This window comes from Linepithema humile, chromosome 2 (genome assembly GCF_040581485.1).
Source record: "Linepithema humile isolate Giens D197 chromosome 2, Lhum_UNIL_v1.0, whole genome shotgun sequence".
NCBI lineage: Eukaryota > Metazoa > Arthropoda > Insecta > Hymenoptera > Formicidae > Linepithema > Linepithema humile.
Window position 1 is genome coordinate 4707417 of NC_090129.1, and position 20581 is coordinate 4727997.

Sequence of the window (20581 nt, forward strand, 5' to 3'; positions counted from 1 at the left end):
TTCGAGCGTAAATAAATTTTTAAAAGAAATTATTAAATTTATATTATTTGTACTTAAAGACTTCATAAATATAATTTTACAATTTCAACGATATTAACTTCAAAGTAAAACTTTTACACAGAGTCTTAGCAAAAGTCGATGTTACATTTAATTATGTGCTGCAACAAAAAACTATTCTTATGATTTTAATAAAAAATTAGTTAATAAATGAATTCATAATAAAGTTTTTAAAGTCACAATATTTCACTTATTAATTATTGAGAAATTAAAGTTTAAAGAAACTTGAAGATTTTTATTACACCACTTAATGATGAAACATTGATATAACAATGACAACACTGCATTATTGTGACACAAAATTAATGTAAATGCGCGCTTTTTTAATCTATCTTTCGTCATGTCTCATCTTTCCGTCGATATATTTTGTACTTAATAATATTAAAAAAAATCACAATTACGAATAGAATGTATGATCACAATACTTCACTTTACAGGTGAGAAATTCATAAATGAATTAATACATTGTTGTCATTTTACGATAATGCGTATTTGTACAATTTAATATACATATCAGACTATAGTATTTCGGACAATCATCAAGTTTCGTGTGTATAAATGAGAATTTCTCTATTATCTCCTAACGAAAGCATTACTTTTAGCAATACTGTCACACTCGAATCACCTTAACAATAATTTCTATTACTTAAGATTCCATTTTTGGTAAGTTTTTAGTTTTGTTTATGTAATCTTTAACGAATTCGCTCACAATGCCAATCACAGGTATAATCGGTAATGGCCCAAGCGGTCCAGGATGCGTTTTCCTGTGGATAATTAAGTGGGCCCTTCGTGAGAACTTCACTCCGCAAATGTCGCACTCGTATACATTAGTCATATGCGTTAAAATATGTTGTACTTGATTTGATCGTTTCTCGAAGGCTTTTTGACAGACCGGACAGATATAAGGATTAATCTTGCCGTGAATAGCCATGTGTTTGTTTAAATTAGGTTTGTTGAAAAAAGTATCTCCGCATGTTGTACAAATATAGGTGTCCAAATTTGGCGTGATTTGTTTAGCTTTGTGTCGACGGATATGCGTTTCTAGAGAAGCTAAAGTGCTGAGACGATGTTTGCAGAGTTCACACTGGTAACCGGACTTTAAGTGAACGAACCTGGTATGCGTCTTCAATTTCGTAAGATTGTTAAAGATGCGTTTACAGATAGTGCACGCTACAGAAAGATTGCTATGTTGCTTACACATATGTCGCTCGATAGCGTATTTCGTCGGAAATGTCCTATTGCAGATGCTGCAGCTATTGCAAAAAGGATCCAAGTGTCTCACGACGAAGTGATCCTTCATGTCCGGCAGATTCCAAGTAACAAAGTAACACAATTGACAAGAATACTTGGGCTCGCCGTGATGTATGACCATGTGCCTCTCTAGTTTATCCGACGATTCAAACAGCTCATTGCAGATTTTGCACGTATTTTTGTGAAGTTGCATATGTTTCCTGAAAGCCGCTCTCGTTCGGCACGGGAAGGAACAAACAGTGCAAGTGTAACGAACGCGCATTGTTCTTATCGCTCCTCTGTTTTCTTTACTGCTCTCTGTGCTGCTTATGTCGGCAGTACTCGACGATGTCTCCAGGAAGAATGCACGGGATTCCCGAATGGCTTCAATCTTGAGTCCGTCGATTTCTAGCAATTCAGGAAACCTACGACACAAGAAAATGTTTTTTTTTATGAAACGAAAGAAATACTGTAAGTGCCTTTTTTTATTGCATTATCCGTTTAGTCCGAAAATACTTCGATTACAGGAAAGTGTGAGCTTAACATTTTGCAATAATCTTTTAATGATAATTTCGTGAATTTAATGTTTTAATTAATATATTTTAATAGGCATTACAAATATTGCGATAATATATGTAAAGCATCTTTAACCAACCGCACTTTCTTTTAATGATGAGTATTATGTGATTAAAGATTATTTGGAAAAATATAGAAAATTGAGAAAAATATGAGCCTTAATACTTTGCAGTATGTTAATGATAATTTTATGAATTTACTGTTTTAATATAAATTTAAGTTAAAATTGTTATCATTTTATTGTTATCCAATTTAAACAATTTAAGGATTATGAAATATGCAAATCTTGTATCGATAATATAAATGCAATGTATCTATTCTTTTTAGCCAAAATATTAATTATAAATTTTAGTTACCAATCTAAAAATTGATTCTAGATTTTTTTATTAAAAGAAAGAACGGTTAATGAAAGATATATTACTTACATCATTAAGTCTGCTGGTCCATCGCTATATTCTGACGTTATAATTATGACTGCAGCGAAGGACCAGGAGCCTTAATCCATGAGCATCTGCATCACCAAGGACTTATCGCTTTAAATTAAAATATTCTGTTTTATTCGGCAAATGCATAATAAAAACTTGTATAAGGAATTACAAAAGAAATAACATTCTTAAACAAATATATTTTATTTCAAAATATAAAAACACTCTCCTAATACAATAACATAACTCTTCTTTTGTCGATTTGCAAATTTCATTACAATTCTTTTCAAATCTAACATCACATATGCCCTGACGCTAATGTGCGTTATATTTTTTACATATTTTCAAGCAATATGAACGTCTCGCTGCAAACTATGCAACTCTATAGTCTTTATCTTCTAGTCCATTTCTTTATGTTCTCTTCTCAATGATGCAACTCGTAATATTGCTTCATCGATTCCATCATAAATTTTCTTTTGCACACGTGGCAAGTGTATTTGCGATCATTGTAGACGATTAAATATTTTTCAGCGTGCGAATTTCAATAAAACCTTTGCCACGCACGTTGCAACTCTGCGTCTGCTTTCTCAGGTAGTGCTTTTGGGCCTGAAGACCATTAAACATTTATGGCAAAAATACGACTTTTCTGTATATGTCGGAATAATTCACCTTGAAAAGTGCACAGGAACGAAAATGTTTGTTCATGTTTTCTTTTTCAATTGCGAAGCTTTGATAAAACATATAAGTTGAACGTTTTTGCATTCATAAGCAAAGACTTCTCTTTCAATAGATTTTGTAGATATTTTCATCATGTATTTGCCCTTTGCATTTGAAGTGAAGGAATTTTGGTTTTTACATGTAGACTTATTTTTTAATTTATATTCTTCTCTGCAATATTCCTCTTCGCATTTTGAAGAATCAGCAATTGTAATACCTTGTTCTTCATTAATTTTTTTATACTCCTGCAAGTGAGAAAAAATAATTACTAAAATCACAACATGACTAATTAACATGAGATATACTTATCTTGTATTTTGCATTTGATAAAATATTTCCTAAAATTTAAATTATCTCAAAGATGACATGAGCAGATGGAATCTCGTGAAGCGTAACAACTTTAACAAAATACTGATATTAAGATAATTTACAGAATATTAAATTGTTAAAAATATTTATTTGACACAGAAATCTATTTGATGGTGCATATCTTATAGATTTAAGTTTATTAAACACAATTGTCTTAGAAAATATAACTTTGCCGCTGTGTTCGATATCTTTCATAGGCTATTTTATACACTTTATTGAATACAATGTAATATTAATGTATATTCCAGAGAACATGTATCATGCATGGAGAAATTCGACAGAAGCTTGCTTGATTTATCTTATATTATGTAACATAGAAAGCATTTGTATAACATAGTTTTCCAGCAAAGGACACAAGTTGACACAAATCGACACAAGTAGCACTCTGTCTTTGTTCGATATTCAATGAGCAACAGAGAGAATACTTTTGTGTCGCTTGTGTCTCTTGGTGGAAAACTACCATAATAAGACACAAGATTTTATATAAGTTAAATTTTTTTTTAAAAAAAGAAAAAAAATTTCATTTTAAAATGAATAGCAACGTTGTATTTCTCCATGCAAAATAACATTTTTAAATAACGGAAAGTGCTTATTGTACAATAGATACAGAAAGTTATGGATAATTATATACATTACATCTTTAATTATACTGCAAATATTATTAAATATTGTATATTTCAATCCAATTGTTTAACATAATTATTATTTTGTAATTTTTAATAAATGTCAATCTTGAAGAAAGAAACTTAGAATACATTCTAAAACGATGACAGTTTATTTTAATGTAGTGGAATGAGAATACACACACACGTAATACTTCTTACCAGTTTAAAAAAGTTTTATACATAAGAATCCTTTTAGCACCGTTGCAATAATAATTTTAATGTTCTATTTTTTATTCAATTTTTAATTCAATCTTTAAATTTTTAATGTTGCTTAATAGAAAAAACAATTAAATATTTAAATTACCTTACATGTCATTGCAAAACTAAAATAATCGAGCATACTGTTTAAGTTAGCATTGAGGCGAATGAATGAAATGATAAACTAAAATCATACAATGAACAATATAATAATGAGGTGATATAAATGACGAGTTAATACATAGAATGAATACAGATCTTAGAAATTTACTTTTTGTAAAATAATTTTACATTGATCAGAAAACATACACAAACCTAATTTACCAACTATACTTACATTGAATATCAGCATTATTGTGCATCTATTGTAGACGATAAAATCCAAATTGTTATCAAAATTGTTATTAAGCCATAATTATTTTTCTTTAACCAATAAAATAGTTTCTGCAAAATATTGTTAAATAATTACTTTAAACAAGATCAGAATAAACTGAAACTAATAAATAAAAAGTTATGAGTTTGTCGATTGTAATGTGTAATTTAACAATTATCAAACAATTTAATTTAACAATTATCAAAATGAACATCTTATATTATTTTACATCAATATATTTATAATACATTTTATTGGCTTAAAGAAATGTACAGAGTTTTAATTTTACTAGGGTGATAAATATTAGAAAGCTGTTGAACTGAAAATGATTGTTTTTTTTTTCTTATTTATGTAAATTGTATGTATGGATGTATTGTACAACCGTTAATTATATATAATGCTGTACATCTTAGTACATTTATTTCCTATATCTAGCAAAGATTTATTTTAATCTTAAAATATAAACAAGTTACTGCTCTCTCATTGTTCCTACTGCAGATTGCTTATTTCCTGACCACATTATGTTTCACTAGTCGCAGGGTATTTTCAATGAGTGAATTTTTTTACTTGCTGCACATTATTGGAAATTGGTTTTATGCACAAAATTAAATTCTCAGCTTTTGAAAGTGCTAGAAAACATCATTTATGTTTATGTACATAAAATGGTCATGTCATTCAGATTTGTTAAGTTGCAAAAAATTAAAAAAAAAAAAATATTTAGATAATATTATTACAATAGCTGCATAATAAAAGATGATAGGCATTGTGCAATTTTACGCATAAACATAAATAAGAATCTAGTTTACAAATTTTACAGACTGCTGCCTGAGATTAACCTGAAGATTACCCAGTGAAACTTGAATTATTCCGTCACTTTTATTATACACCTGTTACTATCTTAAAGAATAGTAAATAATTTTGTGTATATTTTTGCATCGCCGAGTATTCACGCTTCCTCATCGATCCTCTCTTCGTTCTCGCGCGCAATAACTTCTTGCTCATATCCATCAGTGAACTCTTTGACGATGTCGGCAATTGGCATAACCGGCAACGGTGGGTGGGGGCCAGGATGAGTTTTTCTGTGGCAGATCAAACCTGGTTTTTGCGTAAAAGCCTTGCCACATATATCGCACACAAACGGTCGTTTGCCAGTGTGAATGAGCAGATGTTGACGCAGCTGCGACCTTCTAGCAAAAGGTTTATGACAAATCATACAGGAATGTGGTTTGCAGCCCGTATGAACAACCATGTGTCTTTTGAAAGAATCCTTCTTTGTGAAGGTTTTGCCGCATTCCGCGCAGACTATTTTATCGCGCTTCTCGTGCTGCGACACCAAATGCTGATCTAGATTTTCCTGTGTGACCATGCGCCGTTTGCAGATATGACATTCGTACTTGGGCTTGTAATGCGCCCATTTCTGATGCACGTACAACGAGCCGCTATTCAGGCACAGTTTGCCGCAGACGTCGCACTTGACCGGCTTCTCTTTGTGATGGAAGCGTACGTGATTCGTTAAATCCCCCTTGACCTTGAATTTCTTCGCACAGAAATTACACTGATGATCGTATTTGTCGGTGTGTTTTCTAATGAAGTGTGATTGCAGGGAATGTTTCGATCTGCATACAAAGCCGCAGGCCGGGCAAGGAAACATTGTGTTACTAGTCCGTTTTCTGGACCAAGTCTCGTGCTTTCTTTCAAGATGCGCGGCGAACGTGCTTTTCTTCGACGTTCTGTAATCACACACGGCGCATATGTACACGCTGCCTTCTTTTATACATACTTTCTTCTTGTGAGTCCACGCGACGTGTTTCCTGAACGATAACGACGAGTCGAATATCTCCGAGCACACTTTGCACTTCAGATTCCCGCTGGAACTCTTCAAAGATGTCTTCGCAGGTATCACATCAGCGCTAGGAGAATCTAGCAATTCTTCTTCCAGATATTCTACCTCTCCCTCTTCGTCACACGCGTACTCCGCCTGCTGATACTCGTCTGCCTTCGTGTCTACCTCCGAAGATACAAGTTTCTCGATAGTCACAGTACTACCCTGCACTTTTACCTGATATAAATCTCCAACCGTTTTGTCGTCCGCAACTTCGCCGATACCATTGAGTATGATTGGTTTTTCGCGTGATTCCTCCCTTTCCTCCATGTCTCTATTAAGAATGTTCTCATTCTCATTATAGAATCTTTCGTCCATAGAATCGTACGAGCCTTCCTCTTCAAAGAGATACTCCTGTTTCATATCGTTTATGTCCATACTATCTTCTTGCATTTCTATTTCCTTCTCTATTTTCTCATGTTCGTAGTCTATTTCTTCTAATTGTTCTTCTATTTCGTCTATTTCGTCTATTTCCTCCGGTATATCCTCGTCCGGTAAAGGCGTATCGTCTTCAGGTACAAATGCATAATATGGCTTGCCATCAAATTCTAAAATTTGCCATTTTTTCATCACCACCGATTCTTTATCAAGGATGAAAATACCACGGGTGTCTTCGTACCTGAAACATCAAGGAATGAAGTGATTACTACAAATAATAAATTATAATGTACCGCGGTAAATTATGTGCAATAAAATATCGTATCCTATATGGATTTAATTAGAGATCAGATCAACGAAGGTACTCACAAACGAGGAGTTAAAACTACCTTTGTCATCGATCAGCATTGCAGTCCGTTGCGTCCTGCATTAGCTATGAAGCTAACATAAAATGGGGACAGATAAATATTCTTATAAAATAAAACGTTACTCTGCACATCCAGTATATTCAATATTTATTTTACCAATTATAGAAACACATTTATCCGTTGTATCTGGTCTATTTCTAAATAAATTGCAATGTTGTACAAATAAAAAAGTGAAAAATGAAAATTGCTAAATAATATTTAGAACATAAATAATAATAAAATATAAAATTCGGATATTTCTTATATGTAAATTATGTTTTTTATTGCCATATTTGATTGCCATTAACGAAAATATAATGCTTAAATTTTAATTTTTAAAAGTTAAATAAACTTTTATAACTTATAAGAACTTTTTCACAGCTTTGTATATTCTACAATAAAATTATTAAAAATTTTAAACTATCTTATAATCTTAAATTAGTAAACTTTAGATATTTTAAATACAAAATCTTAAGTAATATCGTGTAATGAAATGTAATGGCAATGTTTTCTTATTTTATTACGTCTCTTTCTTTCCAAAATAAAATACATTGTGAGTAAAGTATAAATATATATTAAATTAACTATTAATCAAATGTTAATAAATCAGAATGGCAAATGAGAAACTTTATATCTAGCGTATGCCTGACGAAAAAAAATTCATAGTTGCTGTCACATTTTATTGTCGTGCATTTGCCTTCCAATTACCACAAATTTTTAACATTTTTGGAGCAATATTTCAAAATATACTTATTCCACTCATGTGATATTTGCTCATGTTATAAACAAGTGCTTTATGCTTTGCGTCAGTTTGCTTTTTGTACATTTCAGAGATCATTTTTTATTTAACGTGCCGTTATGACACGCTATCGCAGACGAAACATCCATAATTTGCATCATTTCAGAACACACCGTTTATCCATTTAATGATCAAACAAATGATATAAAAAATGCCAAAGGACGATAAACATTTTCGAAAGAAGGCACGACGTTCGACGTCTTGATTCGTGGTTTTATTTCTTTATGAACTCCTTCAGTATGTGATCGATATGTACCACTGGCAAAGGCGGCAGATTGCCCGAGTGGCTCTTCCTGTGGCAGATAAGACCGGCCTTCTGAGCGAACGACTTGTCGCATACATCGCACGCATAGATACGTGCGCCGGTGTGCAGAAGAAGGTGCTGGCTCAGGCTGCTGTGTCTGGCGAAAGCTCGACCGCAGACCGTGCAATTGTACGGTTTGTCGCCCGTGTGGATTCTTCTATGCTTCCTCAGATCGTAATTCTCGAAGAAGGTCTTGCCGCATATGTCGCACACCGACTTCTCCTTTTTCTCGTGCTGCGTCAATACGTGCTGATCGAGATTTTCCTGCGTGACGAGTCGCCGGTGACACAGCGGACACTCGTATTTCGCCTTGTAATGCGCGTGTTTCTGATGAGTGTAGAGACTGTGGCTGTTCCGGCAGGTCTTGCCGCACACGTCGCATATCACTGGCGATTCTCGATGATTCAGTCTGGTGTGCGTGGTCAGGTCGCCCTTGATCTTGAACTCCTTGCCGCAGTGCTCGCACGAGTAGTTGTAGCGCTGCGTGTGCTTTCGCACGAAATGCGTTCTTAGGGTCTCCTTGCGAGTGCAGACCAGGCCGCAAACGGTGCAAGTTAATTCACGCTTGCTGTCGGTGATTTTGTCGTCCGTGCTTTCCTCGTGTTTCTCAGCCAAATGCGCGATCATCGTCGATCTCTTGTTGCAGCGAAAGTCGCAAGTCGTGCACGAGAGAGCTTCCTGATTTTGCGGCACCGCGTCGGTGAGCGCCGAATTTTCCGTCGCACTCGGCTCGCATTGACGCTCGATTTCCGTTGTGTGAGTGAGCTTGTGCTGCTCAAGCAGATACTTGCTCTTGAAAAGTTTAAGACAAATGTCGCAGATGAGCAATTTCAGAATGCGAGTTTTCTTTTGGGATTTCTTCTCTTCTTTGTATTTAGAAACGGACGCTTTTTCTTGAGTTTTCTTCGTTGCTGCCTTGTCGAAGCAGACATCCTCCGTTGGTTTCCTACAAAACATTAGAAAAAAATATCTTTATTACGGTTCTACAATTGGAAAATTTTACAGATATTTGATTACTTACATTCAAATCTAAAATTTGTGTGAGCATTAATACGAGCAAAATTGAAATTATTCTCATCCCTCGGAGGTTTAGAAACCCCTCATGCTCGAGGTTTAGAAACAGAAATTTTTAGTATGTAGGATGTTTAGAACAACACAGAATAGTTACGATATATTTATTTTTACATAGAAAAATTAAATATGATAATCATACTACGATAATTTGTTGTATGTACAACAGCAACATAAGTTAGCATGAATTTTTGAATAATAATTAAATACAGCGCATTGTAATGTGATTTTATATAATACTCAAAAACCAGAACTGTTAGAAAAGAACTGTAAATTAAAGCAAACATCTGTAATTTGACGAACTTGTAATAATAAAATTATTTTATACCTCCTCATGTTTCACAGATAATCATTGATCGTTTCATTAATTGTAATTTATCAAAATTCTTAAAATTACTCATTCTAATCAAATAAATGCATCCAAAATAGCACGAATGACCTTTTCCTGAAATAAAAATAAAAGATTAATATTAACAAAAAACCTAATTTGTTTTAATATTGTACAAATTTGTTTGTAGATTGTAAATTTGAATCATATATAATTTATACTTACATAAAGTCGCTAATATAAATAGTGCACTATTTCTGTGTAAAATAAAACAATATGTAAAAACATCTTGATAAAAATGTTTTTGGCTATTAAAGTATAATTACGATGATCAATTAATAAGTTTAACTGATTGGATTTTACAAAAAAAATATTCGATATTAATATAAACGGCGTTTACATCATCGAGATTTTTTAGAGTATTTTTTATTAAAATAAGTTATGTTGTTTATTACATATTTATTAGTAAGAACATGTGCTGTTTTATGTATCAATTATTATGTCGACCATAAAAACAAATATAAAATTGATGTCAGAAATAATGAGAAAAAACTATTGTATTTTAAAATTTTAATTAAACATATATACAAGTTATATGATCTTATAATATTTCCTCATATTTTTTAAAAATAGGTTTATTTTCGAAAATATAGAAGAATGTAGCGTACAGTGTAAAGTACCTTTTGTTTCATGAGGTCGACATTTAAGTTTCTTTTCATACACTTAATAATAAAAGAAAATAATTTTTGTATCGATACATATAAGATTCAGTTTTCAAATTCTCTAAATGCAATCTTGATTTTTCAATAATTATGATCTTAAATTTAGTAAGTTTTTTTACGCGAATCATATTTATTATATCATTCCTTCTTCATGAAATCATTGAGAATTTTGTCGATGTACACGACCGGTAAAGGAGGATGATCGCCGGGATGTGATTTGCGATGGCCAATTAATCCGGGCTTCTGTGTGAAGGCTTTACCGCAAATGTCACACACATACGGCCGTTTTCCCGTATGAATTAACAGGTGCTGTCTGTAAGCAGTTCTACGGGCAAAAGCCTTGCCGCAGATGTGACAGTCGTACGGTCGGTCGCCGGTGTGGGTCATCATATGCTGTTTTAATCGATGATTTTCTGGGAAAGATTTGCCACACTCTTCGCACACGAAACTCTCTCTGCGCTCGTGTTGCAGCAGAATATGCTGATCCAGATTTTCTTGAGTAACCATGCGCCTTTTACAGATTTCGCATTCGTACTCGGGCTTGAAGTGCGCCCACTTCTGGTGCACGTAAAGCGAATTACTGTTCGAGCATGTTTTTCCACAAACGTCGCAGATTATCGGGCCTTCCTTGTGTTTGAAGCGTATGTGCAATCTCATGTCGCTCTTCACCTTGAACTTCTTGCCGCAATACTCGCAATCGTAATTGTAGTTGGATCCGTGTTTGCGATCGAGATGCTCCTTCAGCCGACGTCGGCTTTGACACTTGAATCCGCACGCGTCGCACGAGTATTCTTGCGGTTTAGTAGTTACGGCGGTACTTCTGCGCTTACTTCGCCGTTTAATCACGCGTTTCGTGGGATGCTTTCTGCTCACGTGCGAGTAAATGGTTGATTTGTTGGTGCTCAGATAAGCGCAGAATTTGCACTTGTACGTTATATTCTCTTTCGTCTCCTTGTGCACCGCCTTTGCGTGGCATTGAAGCATTTGTATTTCTGGAAAACAAATGTTGCACTTGTCGCATGCATAGACCCTGTTGTCCTCGCCGTTGAAAGTCTGATCTTCATCTGCAGTTACAAGTGTTTCGTCCGCTGAAATATCTTTGGTTTCTGCCTTCACGGTGTAAAAATCATTCAATACATCCGTATATGTCACATCGTTGTCACTTGCCACTGCGAAGGTTTCTTCTTCTACATCCTGAATATTAATTTTGGACTCGTAACTGTCTTCTTTCGGATCATCTTCTTCCGGATCTTGTTTCTCTTCCTTCATCTTTGATATTTGATTTAATGGAAGAAAGGCATAATAGAGCTGTCCCTCCAAATCAACTACTTGCCACGGCTTCATTGGAATAGATTCTTTGCCATACAGAAAACATCCATTTCCATTCACGACCCTGAAAATTATACAATATGTTAGTTAGGAATTTTATTAGGGGCAATTTAAAAGCAGCCATTTTATTTTGCAAACTTATCCATTTTATGTTTGTACATATTAATTTTATATTAGAATAAAAGTTTTTTTTTTTTTTTTTTTAATGGATGAGGTGTATGTTTTAGATAAAACAAAAAAATTTGAAATTGTTATAATTATTTATATATCATTTCACAATGATTTTTTCGAACTTCATAAGAGTTACAATCAATGGCGAGGATAGTAACAATCATTTTTACGGAATGGTAAACAAGCAACTTTTATAGTAACTTACAGATTCTGTAATATATATTCCATGAACAGCTAAATCACACTCAGTTACAACCAATCACATATATATAAAAAGCAATTACTGCACTTAAGAAATTATATATCGTAGAAATATTAAAATCTAAGCACCCTCTGGCAGTCATATACCGTATTATAAATACGAGTAAGGTATACAAATTTACGATTTTACGCACACACATCTAAAATCGAATGTTTCCAAATAAAAAATAACGTTAACTTAACTAATAAAAAATAACGTTAACTAATAAATTAACAGAAAATCAATGAGCTAACCAATTGCTTTACAAACACTGCCAAAACATGTTGAAAATTTGCAGATTCTAATTTTAATAAATTATTCTTTTATTATCATAGCGCATAATAAACAAGTCAGTAATGCATGACAAAACGAATTAATAATGTTTTACAAAAAGACATGCGCATTTCATGCCAAACAACTTAACGTAACTCGTATTTTTACCAAATATTGCAATATAAAAAATATTAGATTTATTTATTCTTTTATAACAATTAAAATTTCCTCTGAATAATATATTCTTAAGTCGTCTTGTCATAAAATGCTACAAATATCACTACCTCTAAATATCACTAGATAAAAAATTCGTAATAGGAATATCTCATTCGCATGGTACAAGAATATCCGATTACACAAGCAGATTTTTATACATATATCATTTTCGTACAATTCATCTCTCGGAATCGTCCGCGCAACTTTCAATTACCATGTTCAAGCGTTCATAACATCGTTCAAGATGTGATCGATGAGGACACGCGGCAGAGGCGGATGAGAACCCGGATGCGATTTTCTATGACTGATCAGACCCGGCTTCTGAGTGAAGGCTTTTCCGCAGATATCGCACACGTACGGCCTGATGCCGGTGTGAATGAGTAGGTGCTGCTTGAGAGCGGTCCTGCGGGCGAAGGACTTGTTGCAGACGGTGCAGCTGTACGGTTTGTCTCCGGTATGAATTCTCATGTGCACCTTTAATCTGCTATTCCGCGAGAACGTCTTGCCGCACTCCTCGCACACTACGTTCTCCCTGCGCTCGTGCTGTCTGAGCATATGCTCGTTAAGATTCTCCTGACTGACCATTCGCCTCTTACATATCTGACACTCGTACTTTGCCTTGTAATGCGCGAACTTCTGGTGCACGTACAAAGAATTGCTGTTGAGGCAAGTCTTGCCGCAGACGTCGCAAATCACCGGCTGCTCCCGGTGGCTGAAACGTATGTGATTCGTCAAATCGCCCTTGACCTTGAACTTCTTACCGCAGGTCTCGCAGGAAAACTTGAAGACGTCCGAATGCTTGCGCGCGACGTGTATTTTCAGCTCGTATTTGTTCTTGTTCTTGTAATCGCACTGGCTACAATAAAATAGTTCCGGCTGCACGTCGCCGCCGCAGGACTGCGGCTCCTTGTGCTTCCGTTTTATGTGAGAGTACAACGACGACTTCTTGCCGGTCTTGAAGCCGCATTCGTTGCACGCGTACACCTCGCCGATGTTCTCCACTTTGTGTCGGCGTTTATGCGAGTACAGAGTGCTCTTCTTCGCGCAGGTGAAATCACAGAGATTGCAATGTTCCTCGACATTCTTCTGGTTGGACTTTTTCGTCGTTTCGCAATCCTCCACGCAAACTTCCTTCTTAACTAACACCTTAGAACTTTGATATGGGATTAATGCCGCGTTCTTCGCCGTCTCACGGCTATACGACGAGGAGACCGATGTGCCAGACTTTTTGGGTGGCGTGTAACCGCACTTCCTTATTCTGTGACTCTTTTCCGCGTATGTGCTCAGATTTTCCTTAGATTTCTTATGATTGTGTGCTAAGTGAGACGCCAAAGTGGTGCTCCTTTTACATTCAAAATCACACATGTCACAAGCAAAACTCATCGTACTTTTCTTTCTGTGCTTATACATATGCTTATTCAGATTCGCTTCACCCAAACATTCAAAACCACAGATCGCGCAATTGAGCTTCTTCTCCATTTTCACTGTGTCTTTTTTGTGTTTCTTCTTCACGTGCGTGTCTAAAGTCGCCAGTCTGTTACAGCTAAAGTCGCAAAACGTGCAAACGTACTTTGTTCCCTCTGAATGCTTTCGCGTTTTCAATTGCTTCGAGCGTCTTTGAGCGTTTATCTTTTGATACAGCATGTATCTCTTCTTCAAGCATTTGTCGCGGAACCATGAACGTACATTATGCGTCATCTTGTGGCGATTCAACATGGACTGTATGGGAAACTTTATATCGCATTTGTTGCAAATAAAAGTACCAATCGTCACTTTATGCAAATGCGTTGAAGAGTCCACGCAGCTATTGACATTACAGCCGATAGTTCTCTGATTGCTCAATTGATCCTCGGTCTCCTCGATTTTAATAGAGGTCAACGGCGATAGATTAAGTACACTCACAGCTTCTTCAGCTTTAGGGTTGTTCTCTAACGCCGATATCAATGAATAGCGCAGTTTATTATCGGCATCGGTATATTGCCAGAGTCTCATCGGTATCAAGTCTTTGCCGACAATAAAGCAACCGGATGCGTCCGTCTGCACGATCTTCTTGTTGCAGTTTTGTTCTCTAAAACATAATAAAATACAATGGTTAATTTCAAGAACGTTTTTAAGACCTGAATATCTCAATCACTACTCCGGGTCTATAAAAGCTGTTTTTACAAAACAAAGTTTGTATTCAACTCTCGTAGAATAATCTTGTGATTTGGAAGTGACAAATTTATTTATATTTATGGCTTAAATTAAAACTGTTCATCAAAAATGCGTTTTTTTTTAATGATCAAAAAAATAATTTATTAAGCATGGTTTAAAAGATGTATACTAAAACTAGCTATAACTAGCTATAAGTAATGCAATTTGTATTATATGTAACATAAGAGAAGAACTCTTTTTTTTGTATAGAAGTTTTAGTACAAATTTTAAATAATAGCTTAAACATTACGTTACTTAATAAATAAAATTGCTTAATAGTAAATGTATTTATATCTAAAGTCTGAGTTAACTTTTATCAGTCCATATTTTTTTTATATATAGTATCGAGATAAATATAAAATATATTAAAAAATTAAATATACATAAATTCAAGTAAAATAATTGTATCACACACACATTTAGATTATCACATAACAGAGATCACATCGGTTTTTATGAGTCTGAATTATTTCATACAGCTCTTGATACACATTTTCCAATCAAGATTCCACAATTAGATTAGTCTATCAATCTCTTACAATTAGACATACAGCACAATTCTCTCTTGTAGTATCTCTTTCTCTCACATGTAAAATTATTCTAGGATTAAATACGTAACAATAAGATATGATGAGGTACAACGAGATATTCTTTATGAAACCATGATTTGCGTTCATGTCTGAGATACTTTCCCAAGAGGCATAGGTGGTGACGATAAGTGTGCATCCGGATGTTTTTTACGATGCACAATCATATAATATCTCCTCTTGAAGGCTTGCCCGCATAAATCACAAATATATGGCTTTTCAGTCGAATGCGTAACTAAATGCGTGTTTCTCATATGCGACGTTCTGAAACATTTTTTACAGACGTGGCATACGTACGGTTTCACGCCTGTATGCGTCGTCGCGTGATTAGCCAAGTATCTCTTCGACGCAAACGCCTTACCGCATTCTTTACAGTCGTAAGTTTTATTGTGCTGCTGCATATGGTTGTCCAGATTCTCCTGCGTCAAGAGCTTCTTGTTGCACACGTCACAGTGGAATTTGTATTCGTTCAAGTGCGCCACTTTCCTGTGTTTGTACAGGGAATAATTGCTCGTGTAGAATCTACCGCAAATGTCGCACATATGCTGAGAGCCGTTGTGCGTGCCGAGATGGAACTTGAGATCCCATTCTATCTTGAAGCGCTTACCGCAATGTTCGCAAGCGAATCTGTACTCGTCGGTGTGTCGCCTGATGTAATGCGCTTTCAAATTGCTTTTGGTTCTACCGCGATAGTCGCATTTATTGCAGCAGTGCAACGAGCTAGAATCCATCTCCTGATGAACAAGCCGGTGCATCTTCAAGTCGCACTTGTATTTGAAACTTTTGCTGCAAATTGCACACTTGAAAGGACGATGAAAACTGTGTTTGCTCGTAATATGGCGCAGAATTTTACCTTTTTGCTTAAATACTATTTGACAAATATCACATATATAATTTCCACTAACAAGTTTCTTATAAAGTACGTCTTCTCTTGTACACGTTTTATCAGTATGCAATAATTTCTCTTCGTGAATGGCTTCACTGAACTGCTTGTTGACATCTTCCGTTGTTCCTTCTTTAATTGTATCTTTTGACTTTATTGAATCAATGAATATTTTGGCATCTCTCTTTTCGCTTCTGGCATTTCCCAACTTCGACATCTGCCTTTTTCCAAGAGTAATCTGACATGAAATTTCACATTCATCTCTGTGATCGGGAACAGATTTCCTAAAAAACATGAATTATATACACATCAATACAAATTATTAGAAAAAAACTATATATCCAAGCAAATATAGAGACATTTTTCTAATCGCAATTGCCAAGGAAATAAAATGTACCTTACTTTATTAATCTCTTAGCAACTACACATTTAGAAGCAAATAATACTGTAATTTTGTTAAATAATTAAATATTTTATGCTGTGTTGAATATAAAATGTTACATGCGCACAAAAATTGCTATATTTTTATCTAATAAACTTATATTTACACTACAATAAATCATATTTGCTTTATAAAAAATTATTTCGTAAAATAACAGAAGATTTTTTAAACAATATCATCATTTTAACATGTAATTAGAATCGTCATTCTGAAAAATATATTCTGAACTTATTGTACAACCTATTGATACACAGCCATGCTCGTTAAATAATTAAATATTCGTTTAACATTTAAAAAAATAATAAATAAAATAATCATTTACGTGTTAACGTGTCTTCAAAATTTGTATTATTTGCTATCCTATATTAATATGTTTGCATACACTATACATTTTGTATTTTTGTAGCATTACGCGTTATATTATTGATAATGTTATATTAAAGACGATGGAATTTCCGTAACATCGATGTTTCCTTTTGGACGTTGTATGAAGCTTTGATCACAAATTCTGTAGATATATAGATGAATCTCCGCATGTCAAAAGATGCACCTTTCAGATAGCCATGCTTGCAAAATCTTTTTTACATATATGACACACATAAGGCTTCTCGCCGGAGTGCGCACTAATGTGTTTCCTCGATGTTGCCTTATGAATCAATCGTGCACCACATTCTTCGCATGTATATCTCAGCTCATGCTGCTTTATGTGATTGTCCAAGTTCTTTTGAGTTTCTTTTGAGTTTGCAACTTCTTCTTGCATATAGAACGTTGAAAATTCGCCTCTTTTACTTTGTGTTTATAATTCTCATGGAAAAAAGGGACATCATGTTTGCCATTGTTGTACCGCATATGTCACAGATACATTCATCTTCTTCGTGAGTGATGAAGTGCTTGGTATAATCACCTTTTATCCGAAACTTTCGATCGCACTTGTTGCACAAAATGTGAAAATCGTCCTTACGTTTGCGCGTGAAGTGCACCTGCAAAATATACTAAAGCGTTAATTGAGTAAGACGATATAATAATCGGAATTGAAGTCAATACTCTGTTCTGTTTGCTGGAAAACTAGAATTGTGAAAATATAAAAGCTCCGTTATATAAGACAATAAATTGTGAAATTTGTTTCAATAAATATAAAATAAAAAGTAATTTTAAATAAAAGCTATGTGTAATATATTTAGAAAATTTTATCATTATACTCACTTTTAAGTAGGAAAAATGTTTCGTGGAAAAATCGCAATATTGACAAATGTACAATTGCTTTTCTTTGTGAATCTTTACTTTATGTCTGTTCATGTTATGTTTGAAAATATCGCATTGAAATTCATAATAGTTACCGTGCTTCAACACGTGTCTTTTATATTCGGCCATTCTTCTATTAAAAGTAATGCTGTAAAACACATTTTTCTTCTGCTCGAACTTAAAAATTTGAGTCGCAATGACACTCGTGCCGTCTTGTAATTTACTTGTTGCGACATTAGGTTTCATTGCTGATGTTACACAGCTCTTCAGCAAAATATTAGAAATGATCCATCTCTTCAACAGACTGTTTGTCGCGACCTAAACAGTCAAAATATCATTGTTCGATAGTACTAATTCGTAATGTTAAGGCACTGATTTTCTCACCTCAGAGATGTAAACAGCAACTTACTACAATCGTCTTTAAATAAATAAAACATATTAAAATGTATTAATTGTTTTACTTTTTCACGTTTATACATCAACACCACTCACTTTACTATGTATATATTAAATTATAATCGCATTCTTTCGTTTATATAAACGATACAATAGCAGAAACGCTGCACAGTCATGAAAACAGCATACCATGTAACATACACACACACACACACACACACACACACACACACACACACACACACACGCACACACACACATACATACTATATAGTAACAAAAAACTTTCACTTATTTCAAAAAATAATAAAAATAAAAATATAAAAATTCTTAGTCTAGTAACAAGTACTAAAAACCAGATTTATATTTTTCATATTACATTGGAAACTTTGTTATCGTGAGCATTTCATTGACAGCTTAACATATAAATTTTCATAAATGTATAAGCTGTCAAAGTATATCAATACAATAATATATATGTAATAATAATATATGTCATACAAACATTATATGTATCACATGTAGAGAATAGGAAGAATATATATTGTATATTAATTAAAATAATATTAATAAAAATATTAATAAAGTAATACTATATTTTAATATATTAAATCTCAAAAATGTATATCTTAATTTCATTTTCAGCAATATGGAAAAAGACCATTCCTTTAAATTTGGCACGTCTAAATTATGCAACACACAACAAGTTTAAACTAAATAATTAATCTTCATGTTCATGTTTAAGTTTGTGTTTCAGAAAGGAAGCTTTATATTTAAATACTGCATCGCAGCGATTACATGTAAAACTTAGAAAGTGTCGTTTCAAATGTTTGTCGAGTAATTCAATCGTTCTAAAAACCCATTTGCAACGAGGACACTTGAAATAGCTTCTTCTTTTCATTAAGGCCAAATTACGATAGAGCTTCATACAACTTTTGTCATTCTTATCATTTTTATCATCCTTGTCATCCTTGTTATCCTTATCATCTTGACGCTTACACTTGAGTTGCGTAAGATCTTTCTGATCACACACATTATAAAATCCAGTACAATCAATCTCCATATGTTTCGACAATTTCTTCTCGTTCTTGAATATTTTAGCACAGAGACTGCACGTCAATCCATTAATGATAGCATGTCTTTTTTGATGGCACTTGATGTCTGCGGCTGTAGTCGATTTAAAGTCGCAATCTGCACAGCAAAACAACTTGGTGTCATTGTGTAATAACAACATATGAATCTTAAACGACTCTTCGGTTTTAAAACGAACTTGCTCACAAATTGGGCATTCATATGGATATGTAACGTGCACTCTCATATGCCTTTTCAGGTTGTAATGTTTCTTAAAATCTTTTTGGCACGAAAGACATGTATACGAATTTAAATTTTTACTATCAGTTTTTTCTAACTTTAATACTGGTTCTTCTTCTTTTGTATTTTCATACACTTCTTCAGAGTTCTCCGTAGGTTCGTCGGGTTCAATTTTTATTTCCATTTTTTGCAAAATATATGATGACTCGCTTTCGCCTTCATCTTTGAAACATTCATAAGGAGTTGATATCGGAACAAGATAATATTGATCATTTTTTTGAACCATAAGGAATTTTTGTTCAAGAGGATCACGTGGCACAGACCTAAAAGTAAGAAAAACAAATCAGTTTGATAAAATTACAGTGTTTCTTGACATATGGTATACACATATATACATGCTGTCTATTATTACTCTGTAAAGAATCTTCGTATTTCATTATTAGACATTAATAGAAAATCACATAATATAAAATAGTCAATTAAAATTTTAAAAATATGTTGCCTTTATATTAAGTATTTTTATAATTTTTATTGTGTGTTTATTATATGTTTAAATACTTATTTCTTTGTACGAATAAAACAGAAAATATACCAGATTTCTGTTACACATTTTTATTATCCATCTACTATTTTATTTTAAAATTTAACAGTTAATATATATATATATATATATATATATATATATATATATATATATATTAACATTTCCTTTTTTAATACATTTCTTAACTGCGGCAAATAAAATGCTTTTTATCGCTGAAAATTTAATTATTATCTAATCTATATTTTATATTTT

General features: G+C 33.7%; 3 protein-coding genes and 1 pseudogene across 6 annotated transcripts in view; all 4 read right to left on the reverse strand.

Moving 5' to 3' along the window:
• Positions 1–703: 703 nt before the first annotated feature.
• On the reverse strand, positions 704–2396 carry LOC105673864 (PR domain zinc finger protein 5-like). The gene is made up of 2 exons (XM_012369806.2): positions 2289–2396; positions 704–1712 (listed from the first exon to the last, which is right to left on the reverse strand). The coding sequence occupies exons 1-2, from the start codon at positions 2291–2293 to the stop codon at positions 704–706; spliced, it is 1014 nt and encodes a 337-aa protein (XP_012225229.1). The 5' UTR covers positions 2294–2396.
• A 1046-nt stretch (positions 2397–3442) lies between these two features.
• LOC105673868 (zinc finger protein 135) overlaps positions 3443–20581 on the reverse strand; it is a 48856-nt gene continuing 31717 nt past the window's right edge. The window contains exon 5 of one of the 3 annotated variants that reach the window (XM_067349383.1): positions 3443–7111. In XM_067349383.1, coding sequence (XP_067205484.1) covers positions 5557–7111 — 1555 coding nt within the window. In that variant the 3' untranslated portion in view covers positions 3443–5556. Of the gene's footprint in view, positions 7112–12068; positions 14800–19956; positions 20109–20581 lie in introns of those variants that run through there. The other 2 variants (XM_067349381.1, XR_010888478.1) reach the window with 2 other exon arrangements.
• Positions 7357–10640, reverse strand: LOC105673869 (zinc finger protein 675-like). 2 transcript variants are annotated; one of them, XM_067349396.1, is made up of 3 exons: positions 10005–10640; positions 9780–9896; positions 7357–9326 (listed from the first exon to the last, which is right to left on the reverse strand). In XM_067349396.1, the coding sequence occupies exons 2-3, from the start codon at positions 9785–9787 to the stop codon at positions 8291–8293; spliced, it is 1044 nt and encodes a 347-aa protein (XP_067205497.1). In that variant the 5' UTR covers positions 9788–9896; positions 10005–10640; the 3' UTR covers positions 7357–8290. The 2 variants fall into 2 exon arrangements, with proteins under 2 accessions (XP_067205497.1, XP_067205496.1); XM_067349395.1 differs by having other exon boundaries at positions 9780–10640.
• Positions 14806–19200, reverse strand: LOC105673863 (zinc finger protein 99-like; annotated as a pseudogene).